Source organism: Callorhinchus milii, unplaced genomic scaffold (genome assembly GCF_018977255.1).
Source record: "Callorhinchus milii isolate IMCB2004 unplaced genomic scaffold, IMCB_Cmil_1.0 Scaffold12, whole genome shotgun sequence".
Lineage (NCBI taxonomy): Eukaryota > Metazoa > Chordata > Chondrichthyes > Chimaeriformes > Callorhinchidae > Callorhinchus > Callorhinchus milii.
The window spans coordinates 19,137,674-19,165,218 of NW_024704753.1; the positions used below are offsets into that span (position 1 = coordinate 19,137,674).

General features: G+C 39.1%; 1 protein-coding gene across 1 annotated transcript in view; it reads left to right on the forward strand.

Annotated features, from left to right (window-relative positions):
- dock3 (dedicator of cytokinesis 3) overlaps positions 1-27,545 on the forward strand; it is a 90,615-nt gene that overhangs the window by 47,203 nt on the left and 15,867 nt on the right. Inside the window, exons 15-38 of the mRNA XM_007890579.2 lie at positions 5,986-6,110; positions 7,653-7,815; positions 8,216-8,322; positions 8,961-9,132; positions 9,852-9,949; positions 10,703-10,786; positions 11,587-11,687; positions 13,066-13,147; positions 13,486-13,656; positions 14,877-15,069; positions 15,421-15,548; positions 16,512-16,658; positions 18,622-18,720; positions 19,186-19,280; positions 20,285-20,360; positions 20,898-20,998; positions 21,108-21,166; positions 22,269-22,417; positions 23,402-23,487; positions 24,102-24,128; positions 24,236-24,331; positions 25,726-25,786; positions 26,320-26,413; positions 27,069-27,217. Coding sequence (XP_007888770.2) covers positions 5,986-6,110; positions 7,653-7,815; positions 8,216-8,322; positions 8,961-9,132; positions 9,852-9,949; positions 10,703-10,786; positions 11,587-11,687; positions 13,066-13,147; positions 13,486-13,656; positions 14,877-15,069; positions 15,421-15,548; positions 16,512-16,658; positions 18,622-18,720; positions 19,186-19,280; positions 20,285-20,360; positions 20,898-20,998; positions 21,108-21,166; positions 22,269-22,417; positions 23,402-23,487; positions 24,102-24,128; positions 24,236-24,331; positions 25,726-25,786; positions 26,320-26,413; positions 27,069-27,217 — 2,663 coding nt within the window. The remainder of the gene's footprint in view (positions 1-5,985; positions 6,111-7,652; positions 7,816-8,215; positions 8,323-8,960; positions 9,133-9,851; positions 9,950-10,702; positions 10,787-11,586; positions 11,688-13,065; positions 13,148-13,485; positions 13,657-14,876; positions 15,070-15,420; positions 15,549-16,511; positions 16,659-18,621; positions 18,721-19,185; positions 19,281-20,284; positions 20,361-20,897; positions 20,999-21,107; positions 21,167-22,268; positions 22,418-23,401; positions 23,488-24,101; positions 24,129-24,235; positions 24,332-25,725; positions 25,787-26,319; positions 26,414-27,068; positions 27,218-27,545) is intronic.

Sequence of the window (27,545 nt, forward strand, 5' to 3'; positions counted from 1 at the left end):
TTGAACCAAAATGCATTAAATTGTTTGTTTATTTTTATGCACCAACATTGAGAAAATCTATATGTTGAGGGCAACTTTGCCAATGACTGTGTGTACCTAGCATAGACATTGCAGCAGTCACCGTTCCTCAAGACTCGAGCATTTGGTCAATTGACCCCTTGCAAAAAAAAAAAAAGTCTTTCCATTAAGCAAATAGGAAGTATCCAGTTTAATTGTCAATCCTGCCACTTTCAAGTTGAATCTGCTGATTTGTACGTAAAAGTTAAGTGAGTTGGCCAAACATGGTGGGGTCAGAATAATTAATACTTCTTCACTGCTTGGAACAATAAGACTTACTGTATGCTATTCACTCCAGAACACATTTGCCTTGCTATTGGTCTGCGCTATTCCTTACAACAACAACAACAACAACAAAATTCCATTTATAGAGCGCCTTTCACGGCGGGAGGATGTCCCAAGGCGCTGTACAGTTGGGTCAGGACCCGAGCATTGGGGGGAAATGGTCAGGGTGAGGGAAGGGAAGGAGCGAGGAGGGGGTAGAGAGTCGAGAGGGGAGCTGAAGGCTGAAGGTCAAAGAGAAAGGTCTTGAGACCGCCTTGAAGGAGGAAAGGGAGGAAGCGGCGAAGGCACTGGGGGATAGAGTTCCAGAGCCTCGGGGCTGAGAGGCTGAAGGCCCGGCCACCGATGGTAGGGCGGTTGGGGCGGGGGATGTGGAGCAGACCGGAGCCAGAGGAACGGAGGGTACGGGCAGGTAAGTAGGGGGATAGTAGATCAGAGAGGTAGGAGGGAGCGAGGCTGTGAATGGCCTTGTAGATGAGGATCTTGAATTCGAGTTAAGACAGCTCGAATTACAGAATTACAGCTAAGACGGGTCACACATCATTTTACTGCGTTAGTGTCTGCTGGTCTTCACAGCTAAAGCAACAAAACAAAAGTGGGAGTATTATGAAGAAGCAGCTCATTCTGTAATTTTGCTAAATGCTCCTTTGCCCACAGTTATAAAGTCTTTTGTGGATTATTAAGTGGAGCTTGTGTGGTACATTTATCCTTCGTCTCTGGGACGTGGGTTCAAAGATAGCATAGAATTAATTTAACTTTTCTTTTGTTGATTGTAAAAATCGTGAATGAAGAGAGTTTGGAACCATCTCAACCCAGTTTCTTGTGGCAGCAGTTGATAGCAAAACTGCCCAGATAGAAATTAGGCACACAGAAATGTACAGCACAGAAGAAGGCCATTCGGCCCATTGTGCCACCAATTCACACTCAAGATGTCAAACTCAGTTAGGAGAGACCACTATGTTGGCTAGTGAGGGAAAAGCAATGTCAGGTTGCTGTATCAAGAGATTTAAGAAACCTCGATGAAGCAGAGGTGCACAAATTAATTCTGTATCTGGCCCAGGCTCAATGCTGATAAATGAGCAGCAAAAGTAGGAAAGTGTTCCATTTTAGCAGCACTGACTTTCCTCACCTTAATCGGCACAAGATTCACTTAAGTCTTTTTAAACAAATGCATGTAATTTTCACCATTCAAGTACTGCAGATGCCAACACTGGGATCAGAATGAAGAAAAAAAAGTGTCTAATTACAGTATTCTAATTTTGCCCCAATTCGCATTTACCTCTGTTCTTGGTCCCCAGCCTCCTCTTGCTGAGGTTCAGTTAGATGGCACTGGCTGCCTTATGGTCTCCCACCCAAGCGATCATTGTTCTAGTGTGAAGTGAACCATGGCAATAAGTGTCAGCAGGCCTCACGACTATAGAGCATGTCACAGCTGAGCCTAACTCCTCACCCAGCTCTCTCTCACACACACGCGCGCGCACACACATACACACTCACTCATATCAGGAGAGGGTGAAGAGACATGAGGACAGGAATTCTGATTGATAAGATCCCTGATTGATAATATGGAGGTTAAAATCAGCCAAGGATATACATAATAATTAGTGTATCGAAAACTACAATCTGATTTCCCAGTGTTGGGAGTCAGCAGGGATATTTGGTTGGTGAAAATGATTTACATTTTCGGAAGATTATTTGATTTCTTTAATCAAGGTGAAGAATGTCAAAGCTTGGAAATGGAACGCTTTCTGAAGTGCTTTGAGATGTCTTGAAGCCAGAGTCCTATAGCTCAGTGGTTAGAGCACTTGCCTCACAAGTGAGAGACTTGGGTTCGATTCCCGGGCAGGGCGAAACGTTGGGCAAGTTTTCTTACTCCACACACACGCGTCTGTTTATCTAGCAGTAAGTAGGAACCCAGTTGTTAGTCGATTGGCGGATCGCTTTTCCTGGGGTAATAATTCCTTTTTTAAAAAAAATTGTTACTCAATCCACGACTGTTTGTGGGACACTGCTGTGCGCAATTGGCTGCCGCATTTCATCCACAAAATAGTCAATTCACTTCAAAGTATATCCCGTGAAGCGCTTTGAGACATCTCGAAGACATGATGAGGCGTTGTATCAAATGCCAGGATTATTATTATTACACCAATTAGAGAATGTGTATAAGATATTCATTCAACAACAACAACAACAAGATTCCATTTATAGAGCGCCTTTCATGTCAGGAGGATGTCCCAAGGTGCTGTACAGTTGGGTCAGGACCCGAGCAGTGGGGGAATGGTCAGGGTGAGGGGAGGGGAGGGAGGGGGCGAGGAGGGGGTAGAGAGTCGAGAGGGGAGCTGAAGGCTGAAGGTCAAAGAGAAAGGTCTTGAGACCGGCCTTGAAGGAGGAAAGGGAGGAAGTGGCGATGGCACTGGGGGATAGAGTTCCAGAGCCTCGGGGCTGAGAGGCTGAAGGCCCGACCACCGATGGTAGATTCACTGGGAAATTGGGTTAAAATAGCCGTTTGCTGTTTCAGAATACTCAAACTGGGAGAATATATGTTGTACTTAATTTACTATGACTCTAAAACCATTTTTCAGCATGTAGTCACTAAGTGAAGCAGTATCTTATTTAAATGACTTTGACAATGTTGTGAGCTGTTTAAAAAAAATGTACTTTATGCTTCAGTGGACAGGGTTATGTGATGCCTCAATTCCAATAAACATTAAGGAAATTCTTATTCTGTCTAGAAACACTTGTTCTTATTCATATTCTCTCTAAGTGTTAATATACCTCCTATGTAAAAGAGCCTTATAGCCAGCATGAACATTTATAGTCCTAAGTACAATATCTCTATTTGTAAAATGTCAGGGAATGGAAGATTTCCACAACCAAGTAGAAGTTTGTATAAAGAATGTTCTGTACCATATTTCAAACTACCAATGGATGGAATTGCTGCTTTCCCCAGTGCATTTTGAGTAAGATGGCATTACCAAAGCCAGCTCTAAAAGTTGTAAACTATGATAATGGTGCTCTATAATCATGCGCTACAACTTTTTATATTTTGGGGTAATTTAAAAGACCAAATTACGAATTTGTTTTGAGTCAAAATTGTATCACTTACAGAATGCAAGCTGAACCAGTGATGTAACCTTATTAAAATGCACTGCAGGGGAAAGAAAATAAGTCATTAAAAATACATGTCCATTGTTGCATAATTGAGTTGAACAAATCGGATCAGTCACTGCACTGATTGCAAAGTGGAAAGAATATTCTACTTTGTTAAAATGGTATCCGTCACCTTGACAAGTATGTTAATAAAAAGTATCCCATTCCCAGCATTGTCAAGGGATGTGTACAGCAAATAAATTCTTTGAGCTAAGCAGATGCCACTGGCTGTGTTTTGCATAATGGATGGATACAAAATTGGCTGAAGGGAAGGAAGGATCCAGAGGGTCATTGTTTGGGGAGAGCGGTGAAAATAGGAGAGGTATTAAAGTGGGGTGCCTTGGGGGTGTGTTCTGGGTCCAGTGTCCTGGCTTCGAGAATCTTTCCTGACATTCTCTGGTTCAACAGCAAGGCATTACTTATATAAAGTAATAATAATCCTTAAATTTGATATATCACCTTATCACGTCTTCGAGACGTCTCAAAGTGCTTCACAAAATATACTTAAAGTGAATTGACTGTCTTTTGTGGGTAAAACGTGGCAGCAAGAAAGAATAGGATATGCATGTACTCCATGGATGAGATAGATTTTGCCAAGGGGGAAGCTGATGAGATCTTATGTTAGATGACTCATCATCACTCGCCATGTCCAATTAGTGTAAGGCAGCAATAAACTATCTGAACCAATCTTATGAATAAAAGAAAAAGGCTTTGTTCATCCTTTCCTATTTGGAACCACTAAAAACAAGAGCATGTAACCACCTTCACAAGAAGAAACGGTAGCACCTAGGCTTAGAAATAGCAGTATACGCTTAAATATAGCTAGAAACAATACCGCGCATAGCATGCCCACATGTATACACATATATTGTCACATGCAGCAGTGCACTGCCACCTCTCTCTCTCCCTCCCCCCCATGCAAACATCCACACCAGCAATTGATCACTTTAACATTATATACAAAAAAGGAAATTCAAGTGTGTAAATTCCAGGCTATTTTTCATGTTTGCTTCACAGTGTTTATGAGTAATAGCATAACACTTGACTTATGTAATATTTATGGATGAACACTAACTGACACTCAGTGCAGGACTCAGTTCTCAGAGCTGCTGACTTTCTGTGTTGACCACTGAAATCAAGGTTCCATCTGCCTATTCAGCTGGTTGCTGTTTGAAAAGAGAAGAGTGTTTCTCCCAGTGCTGATTATTCCAACAGATAGATTGGTCATTAACTTCATGCCTGTGAAACCTTGCTATTCTCAAATTGACAGCTATGTTTGCCTACAAATATACAGTTACTACACTTGACAGCAATTACCTGTTGATCCATTATTTTGTAATAATGTGTTATATCAACTGGTTTGTTGTAGCCCTGAGTGCTATTTTAAAGCTTTATTTTGGTGTGTTATTTCAGGACACTAATGCAAATGGGCACCGCAGTATGAGTTCTTTTTAAGTTGTGAATGATATTTCATTGCATAAGCATTCCTCCAAATTGCTGTGCTACAACCTTACCCTTACAACCTTACTCTTTCAGATTGTGATACACTTCTGCATATCCCTACATAGATAATGGTGAGATCACTATCAGTCTCAAAATAAACATGTATTAAAGCTGTCTTTGGAAACTTTGGAAACTCTCCTCGGTAAAAAAAATGCAAATGCAAAGTGATGAATACCAATTACAATTCGAAGATTTGAGATAACTCTAAAGTATTTAACATAATTCAACATGAAGAATCATGAAGATCATGATTCCTTATCTGGTGAATTGCCAATCACACAATCCTGGTGTAAAGCTGCAGAGCAGAGGCTTAGCACTTTCCCACACATTTGTATAAAACTATATGACAAGCACCTGCTAATCACCTAACAAGAGCTTTGCTTCTGAGAACCACTTGTCAGTCACATAGCAGGAACCATTTGCGTACCAATTTTTTAAGCACTGATTTGGGATTCTGAAATGGCATATATACTGAAAATGATATCTACTTAGAGGTGGTGTTGATATATGGAATAGTTTTTAGCAGCGCAGCTTTATGCTATAACAGATATTGCATGTGCTGTGGCAGCACTTAAGCATTTTTGTCTTTCTCAAACTTATTAAATTTACAGAATGTAAATTCTTATTAATGCTATTAGGTAATGAGTTAATGTTAGTGCATTACAAATCATATTGTCACATGCTCTTCGGAGTACAATTGTGGCACCTCATAGTGATAATGTAAATTATTGAGAAGAATGTTCATTGCAGCCCTAAGAATGAGCTGTGTATCACTAAGAATGTATTTGTGTTCACTTTAACCCTGAATCTTCACTGCACTTTTTGATTGACCTCACCTCTGCAATCGAGTATACACCGTTACTAACATCTCAAAAATAACTTGCTGAATGAATGAAGATGGCTGCATGTTCAATGTCATTTTCATGTATCTGTTATTCAGGTTTGATTTTATTAATAGGAATTGTTTGGGCATGTTGTATAAATATAATCTAGGTGACATCAGGAACGATCTTTATCTCACCTTGGAGCGAGGGGATTTTGAGCGGGGAGGAAAGAGCGTGCAGAAGAACATTGAAATAACTGTATATGTTCTCTATGCAGATGGAGAAATTCTAAAGGTAAGGCTTTTCTTTATCAATCTAAAGTTAAATCAGCATGCTTACTGGAAGCGCAATAGCATTATAAGCTGGCAGTAATATGGCAGATAGCATTGTAATATTTTAAGTTACAATGCTTCATGTGGGAACACATTTGAAATGTTTTAAAATAAAGCACAAATGGTCCTTTTGTTCTTACGAACTAACGGTAGTGGCCAAAGCTTTCATCATTTTTTTTTAAATTAAGGATTAAAACCAGTTGACTCTGGTTGAGTATCTAAACGACATTGATTGAAGTCAATCTTTAGCCAAATCTTCCATTGGTATTTTGAGCACAATATTTTAAGCTAAAAGAGGAGAAACATCTGAAATAACATATGGTATGACTATAAACATGTACATTTCCCATATCAGCCAATCTTGACCTCTGTTGACTCTCTTCATGTTAGTTTTGAGTCTTAGACAATGGCTGGCTTGGAACTGGGTCTAAGATTCCTCAACTGATATGTACAACTAGAGCAAGAGAGCTATCAGTTTGGCTGGATGAATATGTTCATCAAGAGCCTTCTAAAAATCAAACAGTTACAAAAATCCTTGTTAATTTTAATTTGCTTTTATTTTTCTTGAGTCTATTTCTATTGATTTCATTGCAATAATTTTGTTTATTCAATGAGTGTTATGGAGATTATTAGAGATTTGAGCTTGGCAGTGTGAGAGCAAATTAACATACGCGAGTGGAGTTGAAACACCCCCGGGTTAATGACTTGTATTCCTTCTGCTGTCAGATCCAGGGACTGCTCATCCAGTTGCCTGATTATATAATATTGAGTGTATAAGCAACATGTTCAACTACAAACTACAATAAACAATATTATGTTAATAAAATTTTTACTAAACAGGAGCTCTGCTAATAAGACTGTTAAAACTTTTGAACATTGTTTTTCCCATCATATTCTGGGTACTAAAGTGCCTCCAATGTGATGTGCTGCTCCACTGATATCAGTAATAAAATATCAAAGTATGCGTGTAAAACCCAAAACCTCAGGTTTCTGTTTGCTCTCTACCTCCAAAATATTCCATAGGAAAACCTTCCAAGAGGAGGGAGATGAGGCTGGAGCTGGGTAGGGAGATGCAGGGCACAAGATAACTTTCTTAATGAAATGTTAACTTCTATTGAGAAAAGCAGAAATATCAGTCCTTTTCTGATGCAGTTACTTTATAATTGGCTTGGAGGCTGAGTGAGTCAACGTTCCAAGTGTTATGGTCGTGAATGAGACAGAAGGAATATCTGAGTTTCTAATTCTGGTCTGTGATGAGTGAGCCAAATTCAGCTTGCATAGTTGAAGGACAATACATTTGATGTCGGTATCGCCTGAGGTACAAAGGAGAACATTGAGTACTATGACTGTTGTTGTACATGAAAAACATGGAACCAAACTGCCAATGTTTGCCATTGGCCTAAGCTCACTTTGTGATTCTGATCTTTAATCGTGATCTTTTTGTAGAAAGTAAATCAGGAAATACTCGGGTGGTTTGTTCACATTATTGTTTTGTGATTGGCAGGAATGTATCAGTCTTGGGTCTGGAGAACCCCCCATGACTGACCATTGTTCATTCGTGCTGTACCACAACAACAGTCCACGGTGGGGAGAGATTGTCAAACTGCCCATCCCTGTTGACAAGTTTAGAGGCTCACACCTTCGATTTGAGTTCCGACACTGTTCCAGTAAGTGCTTTACCAATACTGAATCCCAGTAAGTGCTGTGTGTGGTACTTTACAGCGGTAACATTATACAGTATTTATCGGTTGCTGTTTAAAATTGCAACCAAATGTCAGTCTAGGTGGTCATACTTTTGCTCAATGCACATTATAATAAATATTTTAAATTCCCCTCTGAAGGGAAGATTAGGAATTGGAGCAGATTTGTCACCTGCTCAGCAGGAAACTGCACCTAGGTGGTTAGGGTGTAAGTATCTGTTCTAACATGAGCAATCTTATCTACCTGAGAATATAAAGCATAACCTGAAGCCAGTCTCTGATTATCTATCTCTATACAGATGATGCCAAGTGCTGTTGACCTACTTACTTTCTATATCTCTGATTCCAATGTATAATTTTCATTTAGCAAAAGACAAAGCAGAGAGGAAGCTTTTTGGCTTTGCATTTACCCCACTGATGCGAGATGATGGCACAACTCTTTCAGATGATGTCCACGAACTATATGTATACAAGGTAATAAGAGTGTTTTGTCTTTACAAGGTTATAAGAGAGTTTAACCTCCTTGGAGGTAGAAAGGTGGGGTCTCCTTGGCACTAAACTGGCTCCTAAGTGATGTGCTTATTAAAGGATGTCAGAATTAATTCATTTGCCTGTATGGCATTCGTGATCTGGTTCCTAAGCCAGGCAGGTCAACAGTACTCCAAGACACTGCATACGCCAGGCCAGCCATCCTGGCTAGTTGGCAGCATTTGGAGGTACAGGTCAGTTACTGGGGATGGGGATTTTTCCATTCGGCTCCTGTTAACCTTTCAAGCCAAATCATCATTGGATTGGTCCTAGCTGGAGAGCAGTGGAACACCTGCCTACAGTGCTTGTCATGGCAAACTATGCAGTTTTAAAACTTGATTAAAAACAACAAATCACATTTGTATAGCGCCTTTCACGTCTGGAGGATGCTATGGTACTTCCAACAATGCAACGTTCCCCCAGCACTGAACTGTGTGTCAACCTAAAAGATGGGCTGAAAGTCCTAACGTGGGGTTTGAACCCACAATCTTCTGACTCGGAGGCAATGATGCAACTATTTTAGCAAAGCTAAGAAAGGCAGGAAATGAAGGAGAATTAAATAATTTGACGATTCTGTTTCACAGTGCGATGAGAATAGCACTTTCAGTAACCATGCACTGTACCTGGGCCTTCCCTGCTGTAAAGAGGACTTCAATGGCTGTCCTAACATCCCATCCAGTCTCATATTTCAGCGAAGTACAAAGGAGTTCTTTTGGATTTCAACTCTGCTCTCCTCTACCAAACTCACCCAGAATGGTAATGTTTTATTTTACTTAAAGGAACTTAACGGTTGTCTTTTAAAAATAAAATGCACTCTCTGCATTACTTTATCTGTGAACAGCATTTCTGGTATAGAAGGCAAAGCATTGCAGATGCTGGAAATCTGAAATAAACACAGAAGTCACTGGGAACACTTGTCCGGTTGTGACGAAAGGTCATCGACCTGCAACGTTAACTCACTTTCTTCTCTCCATAGATGCTGATTGTAGAAAGTATCTTGTTTATGAATGCGCAGCACTTTGGCACAGGATGAGAAATTGCATGAGATTGTATTGTAAGAAAGCAGTTGTAATGTGTCAGACATCCTGAAGAAAGTATTTCAATTGAATGTTTATTTAGCCACACAATGTATCATCCACGTTTCTGGTGGGAAAACTGAGAAAAATATCAAATAATTTCCTTCAGACAGATCACTACGGTAGTTGCAGTTTCCTATTGCTGCATAACTGTTTGCCATTTAACCGCCTTTTTATAACAAATATTTTGGTATCTTACTTTTCTCCCTCTATTTGGCCTCCACGCATTATTTCCTCATTCCTCAAATGGTTATGTAGTTGGAATGTTGCTCTGAAGATATTTTGGTGATGCACATTTAATGTCATTTACCCTCTGTTCCTTGCCCATGAATTAATACATATAATCTTTTCTTAAACACCACCCAGGGTACTTAATACTTGTGTTTTGATTGTCTGCAGTTGATCTCCTAGCCCTTTTGAAGTGGAAGGTGCATCCAGACAGGGTGATGGACATACTGGGGAGGTTGCGCCATGTCAGCGGAGAAGAAATAGTTAAAGTAAGTTGACTTTCAGATTCATGGTGTCAATGTGTAGGACACATGTCTTCAGGAACAAATTGACGTTAGACAACTACAACTTGCATTTATATAGCGCCTTTCACACGGGGTAACATCCCGGAGCGCTGAAATAACAATCAGATTGAGAACTATTCACGTCTTTTGCCAGCCTGCTTTAATTCAAATGATTGTAGATCATTTCAAAATAGGTAAATGATTAGAGCGAGAATAAGAAAAAAAGATGAGATGTCTGAAATGAAATGATCATTAGTGATCAGTAAAGACCATACTGTGGATAAATTGGTCCAAATTTTCATCTTGTTGTTTGTGGCCCAATCCTGTTCTCATTTAACATTCTCACGAACACATTTCTAAGCAGGAATCACCAGGTGATGACTGAAACCAGCACTTTTTTTGCTTCCCTTATTTGAAGGTACAGAAGCCATTTTTAGTGTTTCCGCTGCAATCTTAGCTATCTCGAAACCAAGCATGGAACTTTATCTAGTATGTGAAGTGCTAATATGGACAGGTGACTGGCTAGTGATTATTTAGGCTGATTAGATTTAGATAAGAATATGATTTTAATAAGCAAATTAATGACGTATTCATTTGTTAAATTAATGAAGTGTGTATTTTGTGTTAAAGCGATCTGATTTTTAGTTGTGTGTGAGGGCTCTCTGGTTACTTATTGTTTGCATGGAACTGTGACCCCAGTGATGGCTTTCTTCAGCTAATCTCCCTTTTCCTTTACAGTTTTTGCAGGATATTTTAGACACACTGTTTTCAATTTTAGATGACAATACAGAGAAATATGGACTTCTGGTATTTCAATCTTTGGTAAGTGCAACAAACCAAATCATTTTATATCCAGCTCATTCCACAAAACATTATTCATTTATAAATCACTAAAAAACTAGTGGTTTCCGGCAAGATTGTTTGAGACACACAACTACATGAGAGAACACTCATCACATTCTGGTCCTTAGCAAAAATAAAATCATATTTCAGTTCCAATGGAAGCTTATTCAGTCACCTATCAAGCTGCCTGTTTCACTTCATTGAATAGGCTGAGAATTTGCCAAATTAAGAGTTTATTTTAGTTTCTGTTTATAACAAAACACAGAGCAGTCTGGTTGTAATTTCCAGCAGGTGCCATTTTTAAAATGAGCTGGCTAAAATGTTCTTTTATTCATGAATTCTGTCAAACTACTTATACTTTACCCCTATTTGATATCTCCGACAGCATCTTGCATAGCCTGAATGCAAAACAGTATTCTACTGGTTATGAGTTCACTCTGACATGTTTCTCCATTGGCTGAGCTGAATTTAATTGAAGGAACTGTGTGAGTCAGGACACTGAAGTGAACATCACACAAGTGGACAATGTGACATGGAGGGTGGGAGGAGGGAAAGTAGAGACGAGTCTTTTCCTAAAGCAGCGATTATAGAGTTTGTTGTACACATAGAAACACTGACCACACTGTCCTGGAAACCTCTGTAATTCCCTTTCCACTATCAATTTCCTGAGTATAAACAGGAAAGGCCAGATGTTTTTTGGTTTAATGTAATCCCTGTTGCTCGGCCTGCCATAACACACTTTATTTAGTTCTTATAATGGCTCTCACTCTGCTTCCCAGGTATTCATAATAAATTTGCTGAGAGACAGCAAGTATTTTCATTTCCGCCCTGTGATGGATACCTACATTCAGAAGCACTTCTCTGGGGCGCTGGCATACAAGTGAGTTCATTTACCTCATGGTTCTGTGTGGATTATTCTAACAATTACTTACAGAATCATCCAGAGATGCTTTTAACACTGTTTGCCACTGGAGGTCAAGTCTACAAAGCTGTACTATTGCACACAACATTGCCAATGTTACAGTCCGGAAGAGATCTACTGGGATTAGTTTATCTTTATAAATCATTCAATTTACAGAGTAAAATGATGAATCAGGGAAGCTCCATTATCTACCAACTATTCATGATTGTGTACCCCCTTCCCTTGTTCTACAGCTGTGCCATTCAGACTGCTGCAGTTTAGTAATTATACTCTTTCAGGGACCCATTGAGTTTATGTCAGGGAATAAACTGAGGCCAAGTAGAGGTTGAGTTGAATCTGTTTTATCAGACGTGTCAATACAATTGTAACATATTTTGTAATACACTGTGTAAGTTCTATTTTTATGTTCTTAAATCATGCAGTTATAATGAGCCTTACCAGCAGTAACTTCAGGGGAGCCCAATGTCAGGAAGTATCTGACAGTGTCGGATTATTCCCTCAAGCTGGCAGGACCAGCTTAGCTTCCCTGACTGTTCTATTAATCTTTCCATTGGTGAACTGTCATGTTTGCTTTACTTTCGTTTATGAGAAACAACATACAGATGCACAACACATAATCGCTCAAATCCACATAGCCCTTACAAAGATAATGAGAAGTCAGAATAAAATACTCTAATGTAGTCTAGCCTTTCTAAAGACAGCTTTTGTTGTAATTATACTGACTTGCAAACTCGTGAAATTTCAGCAGTTGTACGTCTGTCTGTGCTTGTTTTTGTATGTTTATGCGTGTGCCACTTCATTTATGTACGTCTGTGCCAGTTTGATATATGTGTGCTAATCTAGGGTAACATCTGTTATCATGTATAATACATTTTATATATATAATACATTTTATATATATATATATATGTGGAGTCCTGTAGCTCAGTGGTTAGAGCACTCGCTTTGCAAGCGAGAGACCTGAGTTCATTCCCAGGCAGAGGGCGAAACCTTGGGCAAGTTTCCTTACTCCACACAGAGCCTAATAATAATCCCTCCAAAACCTAAAACAATAATAAATTGGTCATTTTCAATCTACGACTGTTTGTGGGACATTGCTGTGCGCAATTGGCTGCCGCGTTCGCCCACAAATATATACAGTCAATTCACTTTACAGTGTGTTCTGCGAAGCGCTTTGGGACGTCCTCCCGACGTGAAAAGCGCTATATCAAATGCAAGGATTATTATTATTATTATTTTATGTTCTTACGTGTCTATCTATCCCAGTATACGTGTGTTAAGTTCCTCCATCTGATATTATGTGCCATGTTGTTTTAAATCCTGTGATCTTTTAAAGGGAGTTAATCAGATGTCTAAAGTGGTATATGGACCGATCTGCTGAAGTGGTGAGACAGGATCACATTCAAGATGCAATGAGGGTATGAAGCTTCCATTCTACATTAACATTAGCAAAGTTAGGGATTAAACATACGCAAATACTGGCGTTTGCACTTTAAAATGCTCCTACTGGGCAAATATGAAAATGCCTTCTCCTATATGGCTTTCACACTAAAATATAATGCAATTCCCACTTCAATGTTTTTCTGCCTGACTCTTCACCCCCATTACAAAGGTCCACTATTACAGGATCTAGTCTTAATCAGGCGAATGCACAGGATATAGATCCTCTTGGAGGAACTATCCCAGTGCTGGTTAAATGATGACTGCACCCATGTTTAGCGAAGTCTTTAAACCGTCATTTTCTTTTCCTCCGCAGGCCTTGGAATATTTGTTCAAGTTTATCGTACAGTCGCGGATTTTGTATTCAAGAGCGACAGGTGGGGTAGAAGAGGAGCATTTTCGTGCCAGTATTCAGGAGCTCTTTCAGTCCATCCGCTTTGTGCTGAGCCTGGACAGCAGAAGTTCTGAAACTCTCATCTTCACACAGGTCAATCACATATCTCCCATCGCATGCCTATGTGACCAGCCTGATAAAGTCACATCACAGCATTGTACAAAGCAGTATATAATGAAATAGTTATGCCATTGAATTAAACCATAACAATAGCTCTGCAGCGACATGACTGACTGGTAATGTTCTGAGCTCTTTCTGGTTGCAGTAAGGTGACAACAGATCAGTCAAAACAGTTAGCTCGACAGTACTAAACAGAGATGTTTGAAATCCTGCAGCTGTTGTCAATTATTGTCTTGTATTGTTGATGCAGGCCAATGAACAGCAGGTTGTGAATGTTTTTTGATGCCCGCCTTTCTACACCATTATGAGCACACTAAAACACGGCTCCTGTCTTCGTTTTGATGAAAATAAAGCTATATTATATTCTTTAGTGGAATATTCTGTACAGTGCATAGCGAGTGACAGTGACAACCTAATGACTCAGAGGTTGGCCTTTGTCTTGAGTACAGAAACCGAGCCGTATGTATAGTGAAACAAGTTATTGCAGCCTTGTCAGGTGGGTGAGTTGGAATTTTATGGATCAAATCCATGGTGTTATAACAGAGCTCCCACTGTATCATTAAGTACCACCTGTTCTGTATATTTGACAACAAGGTTCCTCATAACTGCTTGGGGCACCCTGCTGGTACTGTACAGCTTGAACGAGAACAGCCTATACATCTGTAGATGAGGAATGGCTGTACTATATGGCTGTACGTGTACTATATATACATCTTGTTGGTTAACCTCTATGTGAATGTATTACACAACACTAAATGCCAATTAGTGCCTCACCAGAATATAGTTGAGGTAAGCAATTCAATATGTATGGAATTATGTCCGTAAACCTGAATCGTCCCACTGTGGCACGTCTCCTCGAGTGTTCAATATGTCAAACAAAGCACTTGTGTACATGCTTTTAAGATACTTTCATTTTAGAATAATTCCACAGCCTGACGTAAGCCTTTTAAGATAAATTCAGGTTGAGACTATTCCTTTATGTCAAAGTGCTCACTTAAATTTAATTATGGAGAGTCCAAAGTCTATTTCTGTGTGATTTGTAATGCATGTGATCATGTTATGAACTTTGGGACATTTGCGTGTTGTATGGATAAATGTGAATCTGGCATTATAGTGACTATGGAACTGTTGTACATGCATTATGTACAGTATTTACAGCAAACTACCTTTTAATATTCCCATTGTTGACGCAGGCAGCTCTACTCAACTCTTTCCCAGCGATCTTTGATGAGCTGCTGCAAATGTTTACAGTTCAAGAGGTGGCAGAGTTTGTGAGAGGGACACTGGGCAGCATGCCCAGCACAGTGCATATTGGCCAGTCGATGGACGTCGTCAAGCTGCAGTCCATCGCACGGACTGTAGACAGCCGACTCTTTTCCTACACAGGTAAGCGAAGCCATCCTCTCTATGTTACCCAGCTAAAGCAATAAACCCCTCCTTCCCCTCACAGTCCAGACTGAATGTGAAAGAATTTGTTAGGATGGATTTTCATAGTCTGTTTCCACTTGCTGGTGAGCCCAGAACTAGAGGACGTAAGCTAGCCAGTGGTAGATAAAATTCAAGATAGTTTCAGTTATTCAGACATTAATTCATCCCTGTAACATCCTTATCACACGGTTTTACACAAAAGTAATGAACGCTATCTGTTTCTGGTATAATACCCTTTTGATAGCTGTACGTGCTAATGTTAAAGTACTGCACTGTGGAAATGTAGCTCGGTGCCATATTTCTCTCTAGACTCCCGGCGGATCCTGCTGCCTGTAGTTCTCCATCACATCCACTTGCACCTGCGACAACAGAAGGAGCTGCTCATCTGCTCAGGGATTCTCAGCAGCATCTTTTCCATCATGAAGACAAGCTCCCTGGTACGCTGTTCCTCTACCTGTTAAAATGCTGGTGGGATTTACTTTATTCTCTGTCCCTCTGAAAGGCTTTCTAACAGAGCTCCGGCTGACATCCCATGTTCTCTCATGATGTCTACTCCCTTTCTCTTTAAAAACATGCCTGCGATTAGAATTTAATTTCGTGGGTAATGATGGAATTACAAATTTGTCCAAGTTCTCCATACTACATTACAGTGGGCTGGAATTAACTGCAATATAGCATTAGATCAACAACAACTTGTATTTGTGTAGTGCCTCCATATACGTTAACGTTTTGGAGTGCCTTACAAAGATGGGGTCGGATGCTGGGGGGGTGGAGGGTTGATCAGTTCAATTAGATACTTGTTAACACACTAGTATGGTGGTAAGTGACTGCTGCTGTGTGACTCCTGTTAAAGACAGTTTCATTTTGCCAATGAAAACCTTAGTCTTAAAATGATTTTCAGCGATAATTTAATAAACTCGAACTGTTGGGCCAGTGTAAGAGATATCAGCCCACTGATACGCCAGATCAGTAATTTGATTGTTTGTGGTCCTTCAGTCAACCTATCTGGGGAATTGCCAGGCATAGCCAAAGAGAAACAATGGCAAGATGAACTAGCTTGTCCTTGCACATCTCCCAGTGTGTTTGAAGAATTATTGACAAAGGCTGTGAAACAGGTTTGTCTGTCCAGCCTTTTGTGTAGAATTGTTCATCATATGATGGAACCTGAGAGAGAAGAAATAAATCTGCAATCTCAAATTGAATGAGAATTTGTTCTTATCAGAGTTACATTCTGCTACTTGGTAAAGCTCTTTGCTTACAGAACAAAAATACTGTATTCCATTTCTAGACAACGTACCGCCACAGAAGACAAAAAGGTTGACATAATAGCCAATTTGCGAGTTACTTATCTTCTGTACTTGTCTACATTATTGATGTACTAGTGTTGTCCTGTGGTTTAGGAGTGCTCAGTATCAGAAGAAGTGGAGATGATGGTTGAGAGCCTTCTCGATGTTCTGCTCCAGACCTTGCTATCTATTATGAATAAGTCCCAGATGGCGGAGGCGGTAAGAGGACAGCGCTGCCCACAGTGCACGGCAGAAATCACTGTTAGTAACTAACAATCCTTTTTAACAACCCTCACCCATTGCATGGATTCACCCTTCCCTAGTCTTTCCACCTGCTTCATGGTGCAACATCATGTGTGAGTTCAAAATCCCATATCACTGCTTAAGGTGAACTCACTACTATGTTTAGGTAGATTGTGTTTGTAGCTTTTTGTACCTTCAAAGGAGTATTGTTGTCTGAGAAGATATTAATGGGTAAAAGAGAACCTAGCAGGGTAGTAAGAACATAAGAATTTTCTAGGTGTCAGAAGACCAAGGTCCATCTAGTTCGTCTTCCACCATCCTGGCAGTCGCTTGACATGTCATATCCCAATCTATCTAATCAGTAACCAGTAACTTGAAGTGAAGATATGGCAAGCAGTAGTTTGTTAATATAGAAACTATTTTAAATTGATATTTTAGTAAGTAATTTTAGCAGGAATATATCATTTAACAACCTGGCCCTTGTATTTATCTTGTAATCGAATAATTAGTGAACGTTGCCTAATATCTCATACGGTGATTTGACTTTTACTTGAGAAAAACACTCCTTTAATTTCATCATTCAGGAAATGACAGTTATCTGCAGCTTCCCTAACAAATAGTCTATTAATTCACTTTACTTAAGAGTTTAAAATTCAATTTAACAGTTAATTGAAAATTGTTTTTCAGTTCTTCCCAAGCCCGATGTTTAAACACAAATGTAGGATTGTAGAACGTAGTAGCAGGAACCCGTTTAAAGGTAAACTGTACCCCAGTGGTCATTTATTTTGTAATATTACATTCTACTTGACTCATTTAAGTTCTGTGAATGTTTCTTCAGGTGAAAGTTAAAGATCCCACGATACTATTCAAAAAGAAGCGAATTTTTCCTGGGATCTTGGCAATTAATTGGACATTCACCTCATAATAATAAATAATAAGTCTTGCATTCGATACAGTTGCCTCATCATGTCCTCGACACGTCTCAAAGCCCTTCACAGAATATACCGTAAAGTGTAGTGACTATATTTTGTGGGTGAAACGTGGCAGCCAATTGTGCACAACAGTGTCCCACAAACAGTCATGGATTGAGTGACCAAATTATTTTTTCATCATTTCATGGCTTTGTGCCACCTTTGCTGGCAGAAATAGCTGCTGAGTTTGCTTTCACACGCAGTCAGAGCACTTCAAAGTAATTACTTGGGAAGCTTATTGAGACATTTCAATGTGATGAGGCACCATGTAAATCCATTTTTTTTTATTGCTAGAACATTGATAATTAGAGGAGATAGTATTTTTTTTGAGGGATTAAGTTAAATTTGTATCAGTAACTGGCAAATAAGTGACCACATCGGTTATTCTCCACTTGATAGATTACTTATCTTTAGTAACATGGACTTGTTATGTAAATCCCATTCTAAGTGCGTCCTGTCAAGGTTTGGTGAATTTACCATAGAAGTGGAGAATAATGTCCTTTCCCAATGTCGGTGTATTTATTGAGAAGCAAGTGCAATGCCCTTAAGAACAAGAAGTGGCTTAGAAACATTCACAGAAGTTAAATAGATTAACCACTGGGTTTAGTTCCCCTTTAATAGACTCCTATCGAGATTGATTGCTGTCTGGGAAATTGCTAACATTTCCGATTTCTTGCTGCATACTCCCTTTCTCCTGTTTTTTCCTTTTGTCTTTAAGAAGGAAATGCTTCATATCTGCTAACCTTCACTGAACCACCTTTGCTATTATTTGAATAGAATTGCATCCTATCACATTATAATATGGTCCCTTAGACCCATTTATTAAACAACATTGTTAAGTCACAGTTTTAATTATGTTTTATGTATGGGTATTTAATAAATCGATATCTACTGTATGTTCATGTGTAAAACTCTGAAAGATCCTACTTCTGGTATTTTAACCTGTGATTACATATGGTGTTCATTGTACATAGATTTACTGATAGTTTTGTTTCGGTCTCATTCTGTAGGGGGAATATGTCACTTGCTTACTTTCTCTGCTTCGGCAAATGTCAGATAACCACTACCAACAGTTATTGGATAACTTCCAGAGCAAGGAAGAGCTAAAGGTAAATGACTTGACTTTGATGGTTTTTGTAAAGTATTGGAAAAGGAACATACTTACTGAGCACACTTTTTTTTAATGTTTGGGACCTGGGTTTGAATCAAACAAACTGATTGATTGGATGAATATCTCCACTTTTAACCATAATAATCCAATAATATTCATAGTCCATGTACTTGATATCGCGCTTTATCATATTTTCGAGACGTCTCAAAGCGCTTCACAGAATATATTGTAAAGTGAATTGATTGTATATTTTGTGGGTGCTGCAAAATGCACTTTTGCAATCTGAACCAAGGTTGAGTGAGTTCCATTGTTAGCCCGAAGTTTACATGATTCAAATATAAAGAACGTTCTAGTACATTGTTCATTTGAATACTTAAAGGGTCATACAAAGAAAAACTTTAAGAGCAAAAATTTAATATAGCCTTTCATTGCTAACTTCAAGATGACTTCCTTTTTCTTTCAGGAGTTCCTGTTAAAAATATTCTGTGTATTCCGTAATTTAATGAAGCTCAGCGTCTATCCACGGGATTGGATGGTGATGAGACTACTGACAAGCAAGTAAGTGTGACCACACTGCTATATATAGGATGACTATTTTACATCAAGGTACAAGCTTTTGGCCCAAATGCATCCCTTTAGACTGAATTAGAATATATCAGCTGAGTTTGTAAATTTATTGATTCCTAAAAAGTAGGGTTCAATAATCTGTCCACAAAGATCTGTAAGGCATAATCCACAATTATTACTGAGACACCAGTGGCTGTCAAGTTTGCCTTTGCCTTAATTCTTTTGCCAGAGCCACCACATAACTCCATTGACATCGTAAGAGTTGGAACATTTTCTGTGTTCCAATAAATAAGAAAATAAAGGATACACTCTTCCTCAAAGCATCTTGTCATGTACATGTATTTCCAATGTTTAGACAGTTCAAGGGCTCTTTACATTTCGCCCCAAGGTATAGGTATTTGGAACAATAATGATTTTCTCATGCTCTACAGTATGACAGTGAACAAAGATGTCACATGGATGTTGATAAGCAGTAACTAAGTCAAGATACAAAAGAAGGTGAATGCCTTGCAGCAGACATGATTAGTAGATCAGTTACTGCAGACAGGGAGGCAGATGTGCTAATTCTTATAGAACAGTGACATAAAACTATTTCAGCAAAATGATGCAAATGTGATGCAATCTTCTCAATATTGATTTGAAGCAGCCAGTGACTGAACTAACTACACAGTGCGATGGACCTAGTGGCTGAAATAGCAGCAAATGAAGGCCGTATAATGATAGGGTAGACACAGAGAAACTATTTCCTTTGGTGGGGAATCCAGAACAAGGTGGCATCATCTTAAAATTAGAGTCAGGCCATTTAGGAGTGAAATTAGGAGTTATTTTTTGTTATACAGTTATTAACTTAATCTAAAGAGTTTGTTGACATTAAACACACTTCCTTTCCAAAGATTGTTTCTGAAGATTGCGTTAAAATAATTTGTGTACTATGGCCGATACATGTGGTGATGTGATATGATTGGCAATTCATTTATTTTATTTTTGTTTTGCAGCATTATTGTCACAACAGTCCAGTACCTGTCTCCTGCATTGCATAAGAATTTCACAGAAGCAGATTTTGATTTCAAGGTGGGTTTGTGTTTCTTAACAGAAACAAAAGGTGCACAAATTGCACACATGACCTTTTTTTTACCACCAGCAGTTTACACAAATATTCAGCACATGTTAAATACAATTCTAATTTATTTTAAACTATGTACTCACCAATATTTAAATTAACTCTTGATTGGGCACATAATGCCACCAATTTTACAGTATCTATTGTTTTAACCATTGAATAATCATAATTATGTAAATATAACACTCTTACGTTCAATTATTAAATATTTCTGGCATCACTTTATAACAGTTTATCAGCAACTTAACTGCTGCCTTGAATGCACACAGTGGATATACAGTTAAATGAGCTAATGACACTGTATTACAGGGATACATTTATAAATAAGAGGTGGAGTGAGAATCTATATCAAGAGTTCTTAACAACAGAAGGAGATTGATTTGTGGTTACCATTGGTACCTTGTTTACAGTTGGAATATGTAGCCCTGCATTACAAATCTTCCATTTAAAGTACTTAGTATATATTTCTTATTTGTATTCATCTTTAGGTATGGAACTCATACTTTAGCCTGACTGTACTGTTTATAAACCAGCCAAGCCTTCAACTGGAGTCTGTAACACCAACCAAAAGAAAGAAGATTCTAGACAAGTGCGTACTTCCACCTTGTGAAGATGTACACATTGAGTGTTGTTGGTAGTAAGTGGAAACTCTCTGCATCGTTGTGATACATATTTCTTCCATTTTGTGTTTCTCCTAGATATGGTGACATGAGGGTGATGATGGCCTATGAGCTGTTCACTATGTGGCAAAATCTGGGTAAGTTGCTTAAGGAGAGAAACAATTGGATGTTACAAACATAAACTGAAGATTTTAATGAATCAAGTTGTTGAATTTCGCAGTCTTCACATATCAGATCATCATTTCTCAGATAATTAATTCCTGGAATTTCAGTAAATATTACTCATTTAATATTTGGGCTACCCAGAATGAAGGTTATAGTCAGTTCACTTTACAGTATATTCTGTGAAGTGATTTGAGACGTCTCAAAGACGTGATAAGACACTATCAAAGGCAAGGATTATTATTAAGTGGATAGATGTGAAACATGGCACAGAGTGTCCAGTATGGGATATTCAGATGCTATTGCCATTTGTACTTTGGCGGACAAACCGGTCTTACTCACAGTTCGGTAAATTCACACCCCAGTAGGGAATTAAACACATTCTTTTACCATGGCCAGTAAATATGTGGATATTGGAGAATCACCCACAGTGTTCATTTATCGGGGAGAGTGGAGGGCAAGAAGGGAAGGAGGATGACCAAAGGCATGGTCGAAAAGGATGGTCTTGAGATGGGATTTGAAGGAGGTAAGGGAGGGGTGAGGCGGAGGGACTGCGGGATGGAGTTCCATAAGGTGATAGCAGAGTGGCAGAAGGCCCGTCCACCAATGGTGGGGCAGGGGACGTGAAGCAGGCCGGAGCCCACTTAGCAGAGGGAGCAGTGAGGTTGATAGGGGGTTAGGGAGATTGCTGAGGTAGGGGGGAGCAAAGCCATGGAGGGCTTTGAAGGTGAGGATGGGGGTGATGGGGTCTTGGAGCCTGGTGTTGGAGAGATCACGGGCTGCAGAGTTCTGGATGATCTGCAGCCTATGGGGGGAGTAGTTGGGGAGGTCGACAAGCAGGAAGTTTGCATAGTCGAGCTTGGGTGTTATGCATGCGTGTATGAGGGTCTCAGTGGCCTGGGGTGTGAAGCAGTGGCTAATCAAATTAGCTTGATTGTTTTAATACCCCCACATGAAATTGAGCTCTCTTCTCTACACCAAAATCCTTTTCAGATCAGGTACAGCATGTGAATTACATAAATAACAAACGTCTATTTTGTCTTTCTGCGGATTCCTGACATTTTTGCTTGTTTTCAGGTGAAAATAAAATACATTTTATTCCTGGGATGATTGGGCCATTCCTGGGAGTCACTCTAGTGCCACAGATCGAGGTGAGAAACGTAATGATCCCAATCTTCCATGACATGATGGACTGGGAGCAGAGAAAGAATGGCAACTTCAAACAGGTGAGGATGGATATTGGGGAAGCAGATGGCCTGTCATTTGACCCCTTAACAACAATAATAATATTATTAATAATATTCTTAACAAAAACTGTCCTTTCACTTTTCAATTTGTTGTTGTTGTTACCTGCCATATGCCTTTGTTGCTCATTCTTTTTCAGCTTAGTTTCCTTATTCATAGAGACCTCACCTTCTCAGTTGAATTGGGAAAAAAACAGCTATTTCCCACTGCTGATCTTCCATCTTATTTGCTAGTTTTTCCGGTTGCTCTTTAAGAGGATACAAGTGCCAAAGTACAAAAATACAAACATTTAAAAAACTGATTTAATAACCACAGTTATTTTTTAATTTCATATTGGTTCAGTACTTAGTATGTCCACAGCAGGATGTGTGTGTGTCAACATAAAAGCAGCCTATGGGCAGTTGATTGATTTAACTTATTTTGATATTACTACGCTGAAACATTCTGAATGCTTGACTTTAGCACTTGATTTAAGATATTCTGTATTAATAACCATATTTTTGTTTCAGAGTGCTGGTAAAATGAATCACACTCACTTGACCTCTGTCGTATATTACAGTAGCAATGAATATTTAGGGCATTTAAATTTTCTTAATTCTGCTGCTGTCCAATTTACTGGCTGGAGTTTGCTGAAAGAATCTGATGTAGTGCATCTGCATTCTGTTGGCAAATTGACTGAAGGCAAATCAAGCTGCAGGAAGAGCTATTCTAGTCAGCCTCTTAATGACTGCTTACTGATGAGCTTCTCCATTTGGCAAATAATTCTTCACTAGTTGAAGCCACTCAAGCTTTCTATTTCAGTTTGGCAGTTCAAAGGCAAGCAAAACTATTGATAGACATAAGGGTCCTATTTCTACCGTAAATTTCAAGGCTGCAAAGATTGTCAGACAGAGACAGCCTGGTAACTTAACTGATATTTTTAAACCCATTCACTGGGTTTACTGGTGACTGTTTTTCATTTGCAGGTGGAAGCTGAGCTGATCGATAAACTTGACAGTCTGGTGTCAGAAGGAAAGGGAGATGAAAACTACCGAGAGCTCTTCAGTCTCCTGTAAGCAATACTAAGATCAGATGAATGTAATTATCAAAGAGCCATGGCATAATGTTTAATTATAGAGAATCAGCGGCAACTGTTTATTTTAAGAGTTTAAGAGTCCTTCAGTTTTCCCTCCTTTTCTCATGCCGAGTTTCAATAAATAACTGTCTGTGTGCTTTATATATCTGGTTATGTCACCGGCAACCTTTCTCTAAGTATAGAAAGCAGCAGAGCTGGAGAAATACTCCATGGTTCTTTGAAAAATGATAAATAATGAGTTTCCATAAACAGTGCTGGAGGATAGAGCAATGGACTCATTTAAGAAAAAGAGCAATTAACAAAACTCAGGAGCATAGTTTAATTTCTGGTGCAGCCGCTTTGCTTTGTGTAAAATGGTGGTGGTGATAAGTGACCTCTCCGGTCTATGAACACTAATCATTTTAGGGATTGGTAGTCCTATAAGTGACTGCAGATATTTCTTGATGAATGTAATAATAATGTAATAATAATGTAATAATAATGTCTTCCCGATGTGAAAGGCGCTATACAAATGTAATATTGTTTGTTGTTGTTAATATTAGCGTTTTTATGCTAATTGTGTTTGCTTAATTACTGCTGCTTGGAAATAGCACCCAGCTCTTTGGGCCATATCCTAGGTAAGGCAATGCATTTACAGAATATGTTACTATAATAATGGTGCACTTGTTGATAGTTTACTTGTGAGCTTTGTTGCTCACTGTGTTGTCTTTCATTGTGGTCGCAGCTTATTGGAGAAGATTGAGCAAGAAACTTGGAGAGAGACTGGTGTTTCCTTTGTCTTGTCAGTGACCCGTTTAATGGAGCGGCTGCTTGATTACAGGTAAATACTTCAAGATCATTGTTATTATTTTGGAAAATTCTTAAATTGAATCTTAATTTGGAAGTTGCAGTGAAGACAATGGTCCTAAGAATATGATGGCGAGGAATTTCAGCATTTGGAGACTAAACAACTTGTGAATAATTTTTTGGGGGGAGGTCAGCCGGGTGCCTTGACACATGCGGAACCCTATCACCATGCTTAGACTGTCTCAGTATAAATTGGAAATAGCCTATTAGGACTAGGATACTCAAAGGGCTAAAACTGGTGATTTAGTGATGAGTCTGTGTGTTTTATGGAGACTTCTTCTCATCTGCAAAGGTAGTTGTTGCAACTTTGTAATCAGATTGTGTGAACTTTACATTGGCAAATATTTAAAAGTTGACAGATAAAAGGTGAATTGAGTGTATTTATCAATAAAAAGATTTTATTTGACATTGGCCTCTGGAGTTAGTTGTATTTTGTCAGATGATGCGTAAGGAATTACAGACCTAAACTTGTTATTAGTACGGACATGGGTCATAATGTTTGCCATTGCCCCAAAGGCTTCTTCAGCTCCTAGAGATTTGATCTGATGAAGCTGTCAGAACCTTCTGGATACCTTACAGTTCCTTTTTGTCATGTCTAATGAATGTTTTGAAGTGGAGCCTTCCTCGTTCTACCCAGTGTGAGTTTGAAAGTCATCGGAATGACAGCAGTATGGATTTGACATGACATGGAGAATCATCTGATTTTTACCTATCTGTCCAAAAAATGGATGCAGTACTTTCAAAGCAAGGAATTTCTCTCCGTCCCTACCTCCTTTAGTCATTGTAGGAAAATAGAAGGGTCTAATTGCTCATCTGCAATCCTATCCTTTTTGTATTGTTTGAGGCAAGGTTCTTTTTATTGCTGTTCTCTTCTATTATTCCCTTCTCTGTTTCCCAATATGTACAGCTCACCAAATTTCAATCACAGTAGTGTGTGATAGCTTTGACCATAGACTTGCTACCAATGCCAAGCTGCAGCAAATTTCAGGATGTATGTTTTGAGAATTAGAATTTTGTATCAAATTTGGTGTCCTCACTAGGGGTTCGTAGCTCACTGGCCTAAATTTTCACAGCAGATAAGAGCGAATGTCAAGGAAATGAGGGATTTTCCCTCAGATTCTCAGTTTGCACGGAGACCAAATTCTGAGTAAATTATGAAAACTATGAACATTCTCAGATATCCTGCTGGAAGTCATGGATTTATTTTTAAAGAAATACTTTATTTACACTGGACAGAAACTCCTCACGGCAAGCAACTGAAATTACACTTTGCATAAATCTAATCTCATTATTAATAATTTACCGTGATGTGGTAAATTTATGGGGAAGGATGTGTCATTTGCCTGAAGTTCCCATTTTGTTTTCCAGAGAATGCATGAAAGGGGATGAAACAGAAAATAAGAAGATTGGTTGTACTGTAAATTTGTTGGTAGGTAAGCTTTTATGTTCATCGAAGTGAGGGTCTTCATGCTGGGGTGAAATGTTACTGCAATTTTAGCATCCAATGTTAATATTAAATATACAGAACTGCACATCTGCAGATTTACAATTAATTTTCACCCACAAAATCTACAGTCAATTCACTTTACAGTATATCCTGTGAAACACTTGTAGTGATAAGCCACTATATCAAATGCAAGGATTATTATTATTAATTTTGACCTGTTTGATTTTCACCCTGTTGATTTTTTTTAATGATTGATACACAAAAAGGTCTTCTAACATGGAAGTAAAATCCACTGTTATTTTGCCAGCTTTATTAGTGATTGAATGGAAAATGATGTTGGGACCTGTACACCCTGTACTGTTGTTAGGTCACGGAATGGGAGACCGAAGGGCAGTAGGCACTAAATAACCATTACAACAGTAGTTTAAGTATCTGCATTTAGATGCTTGTGTTTCATTCCAACTGCGGCTCCTCAGAATTGCCTGAATTGTTCACAGATGTTTTCTTTATCTCAGAACTTTTACAAATCGGAGATAAACAAAGAGGAGATGTATATCCGTTACATCCACAAACTGTGTGACATGCATCTCCAAGCTGAGAATTACACGGGTAAGCACTGCAAAAAGCTGGTAAATAGGCAGAATTCTGAACGTGCATAAATTAACTCCTGCAAATTGCCACTAACCTCTGACACGAGTCCCAGCCTTAAGTGCTGTTTTCATTCATCCATTCAGCAAGCTGTTAGTGTTGATGGCATAACTGATGTATATGCATACAGATAGGGGAAATGAATGCCTGCTGTATGCAATGGCAAGACATTTCTGCAGCTTCTCTCTCTTATCCTCTTGCCTAGTAGAACTGATAGAGTGAGGTTTTGGTGGGGGTAGTGAACAATAAATTGGAAAAACCTTGTTGTTAATTTACTTTACATTCACTGTATTTGCCGTTAAATGATTAAACTCTTCCAGAAGCACAAAGAAAAATAACTTGCTCACTCAATCCACGGCTGTTTGTGGGACACTGCGCGCAATTGACTGCCGCGTTTCGCTCACAAAATAGTCAATTCACTTTACAGCACATTCTGTATAACGCTTTGAGACGTTTTGAAGACATGATAAGGAGCTATATCAAATACAAGGATTATTATTATTGTTATAAAGCATTGATGGGGCCCAATTAACGTGTCAGAATAGAAGCTAGTTAAAAGATGAATGCTAAATTCTTGCAAAGTTTCCCAGTGTGAAATTATTTGTTTTCTCTCCAGAGGCAGCGTTTACGTTATTACTGTACTGGGAGCTGCTTCAGTGGGAAGACAGACCTTTGCGGGAGTTCCTGCACTACCCAGCACAGACAGAGTGGCATCGTAAGGAAGGCCTTTGCCGCAAGGTTATCCACTACTTTAACAAGGGGAAGGTGAGCGCCCGACCCTCAGCATGTTGCTGTTAACAGTTTTAGACAATCGAGGGCCTAAGCTACGGGACTCCCGAGGAGGATAATGTTACACGCCTTTATCAAGGGCTTCCCCCTTTCATAATGATGTTCCTCTTATCTCCTCCTCACTGTCCTCTACCTGGTGAAGGGCACTGGAGACATCCTCCACCTCCGCTACACTGCTGCTGTTGCTGATGGTTTTGTGTTTGAAGAGGCCAGGTGAAGAAGTTGGCGGAGATTCAGAAATGTAGCATTGCATAACGCACACACTGAAGATTAAGTATTTATTTAATTCTTATAATGCAAGGCT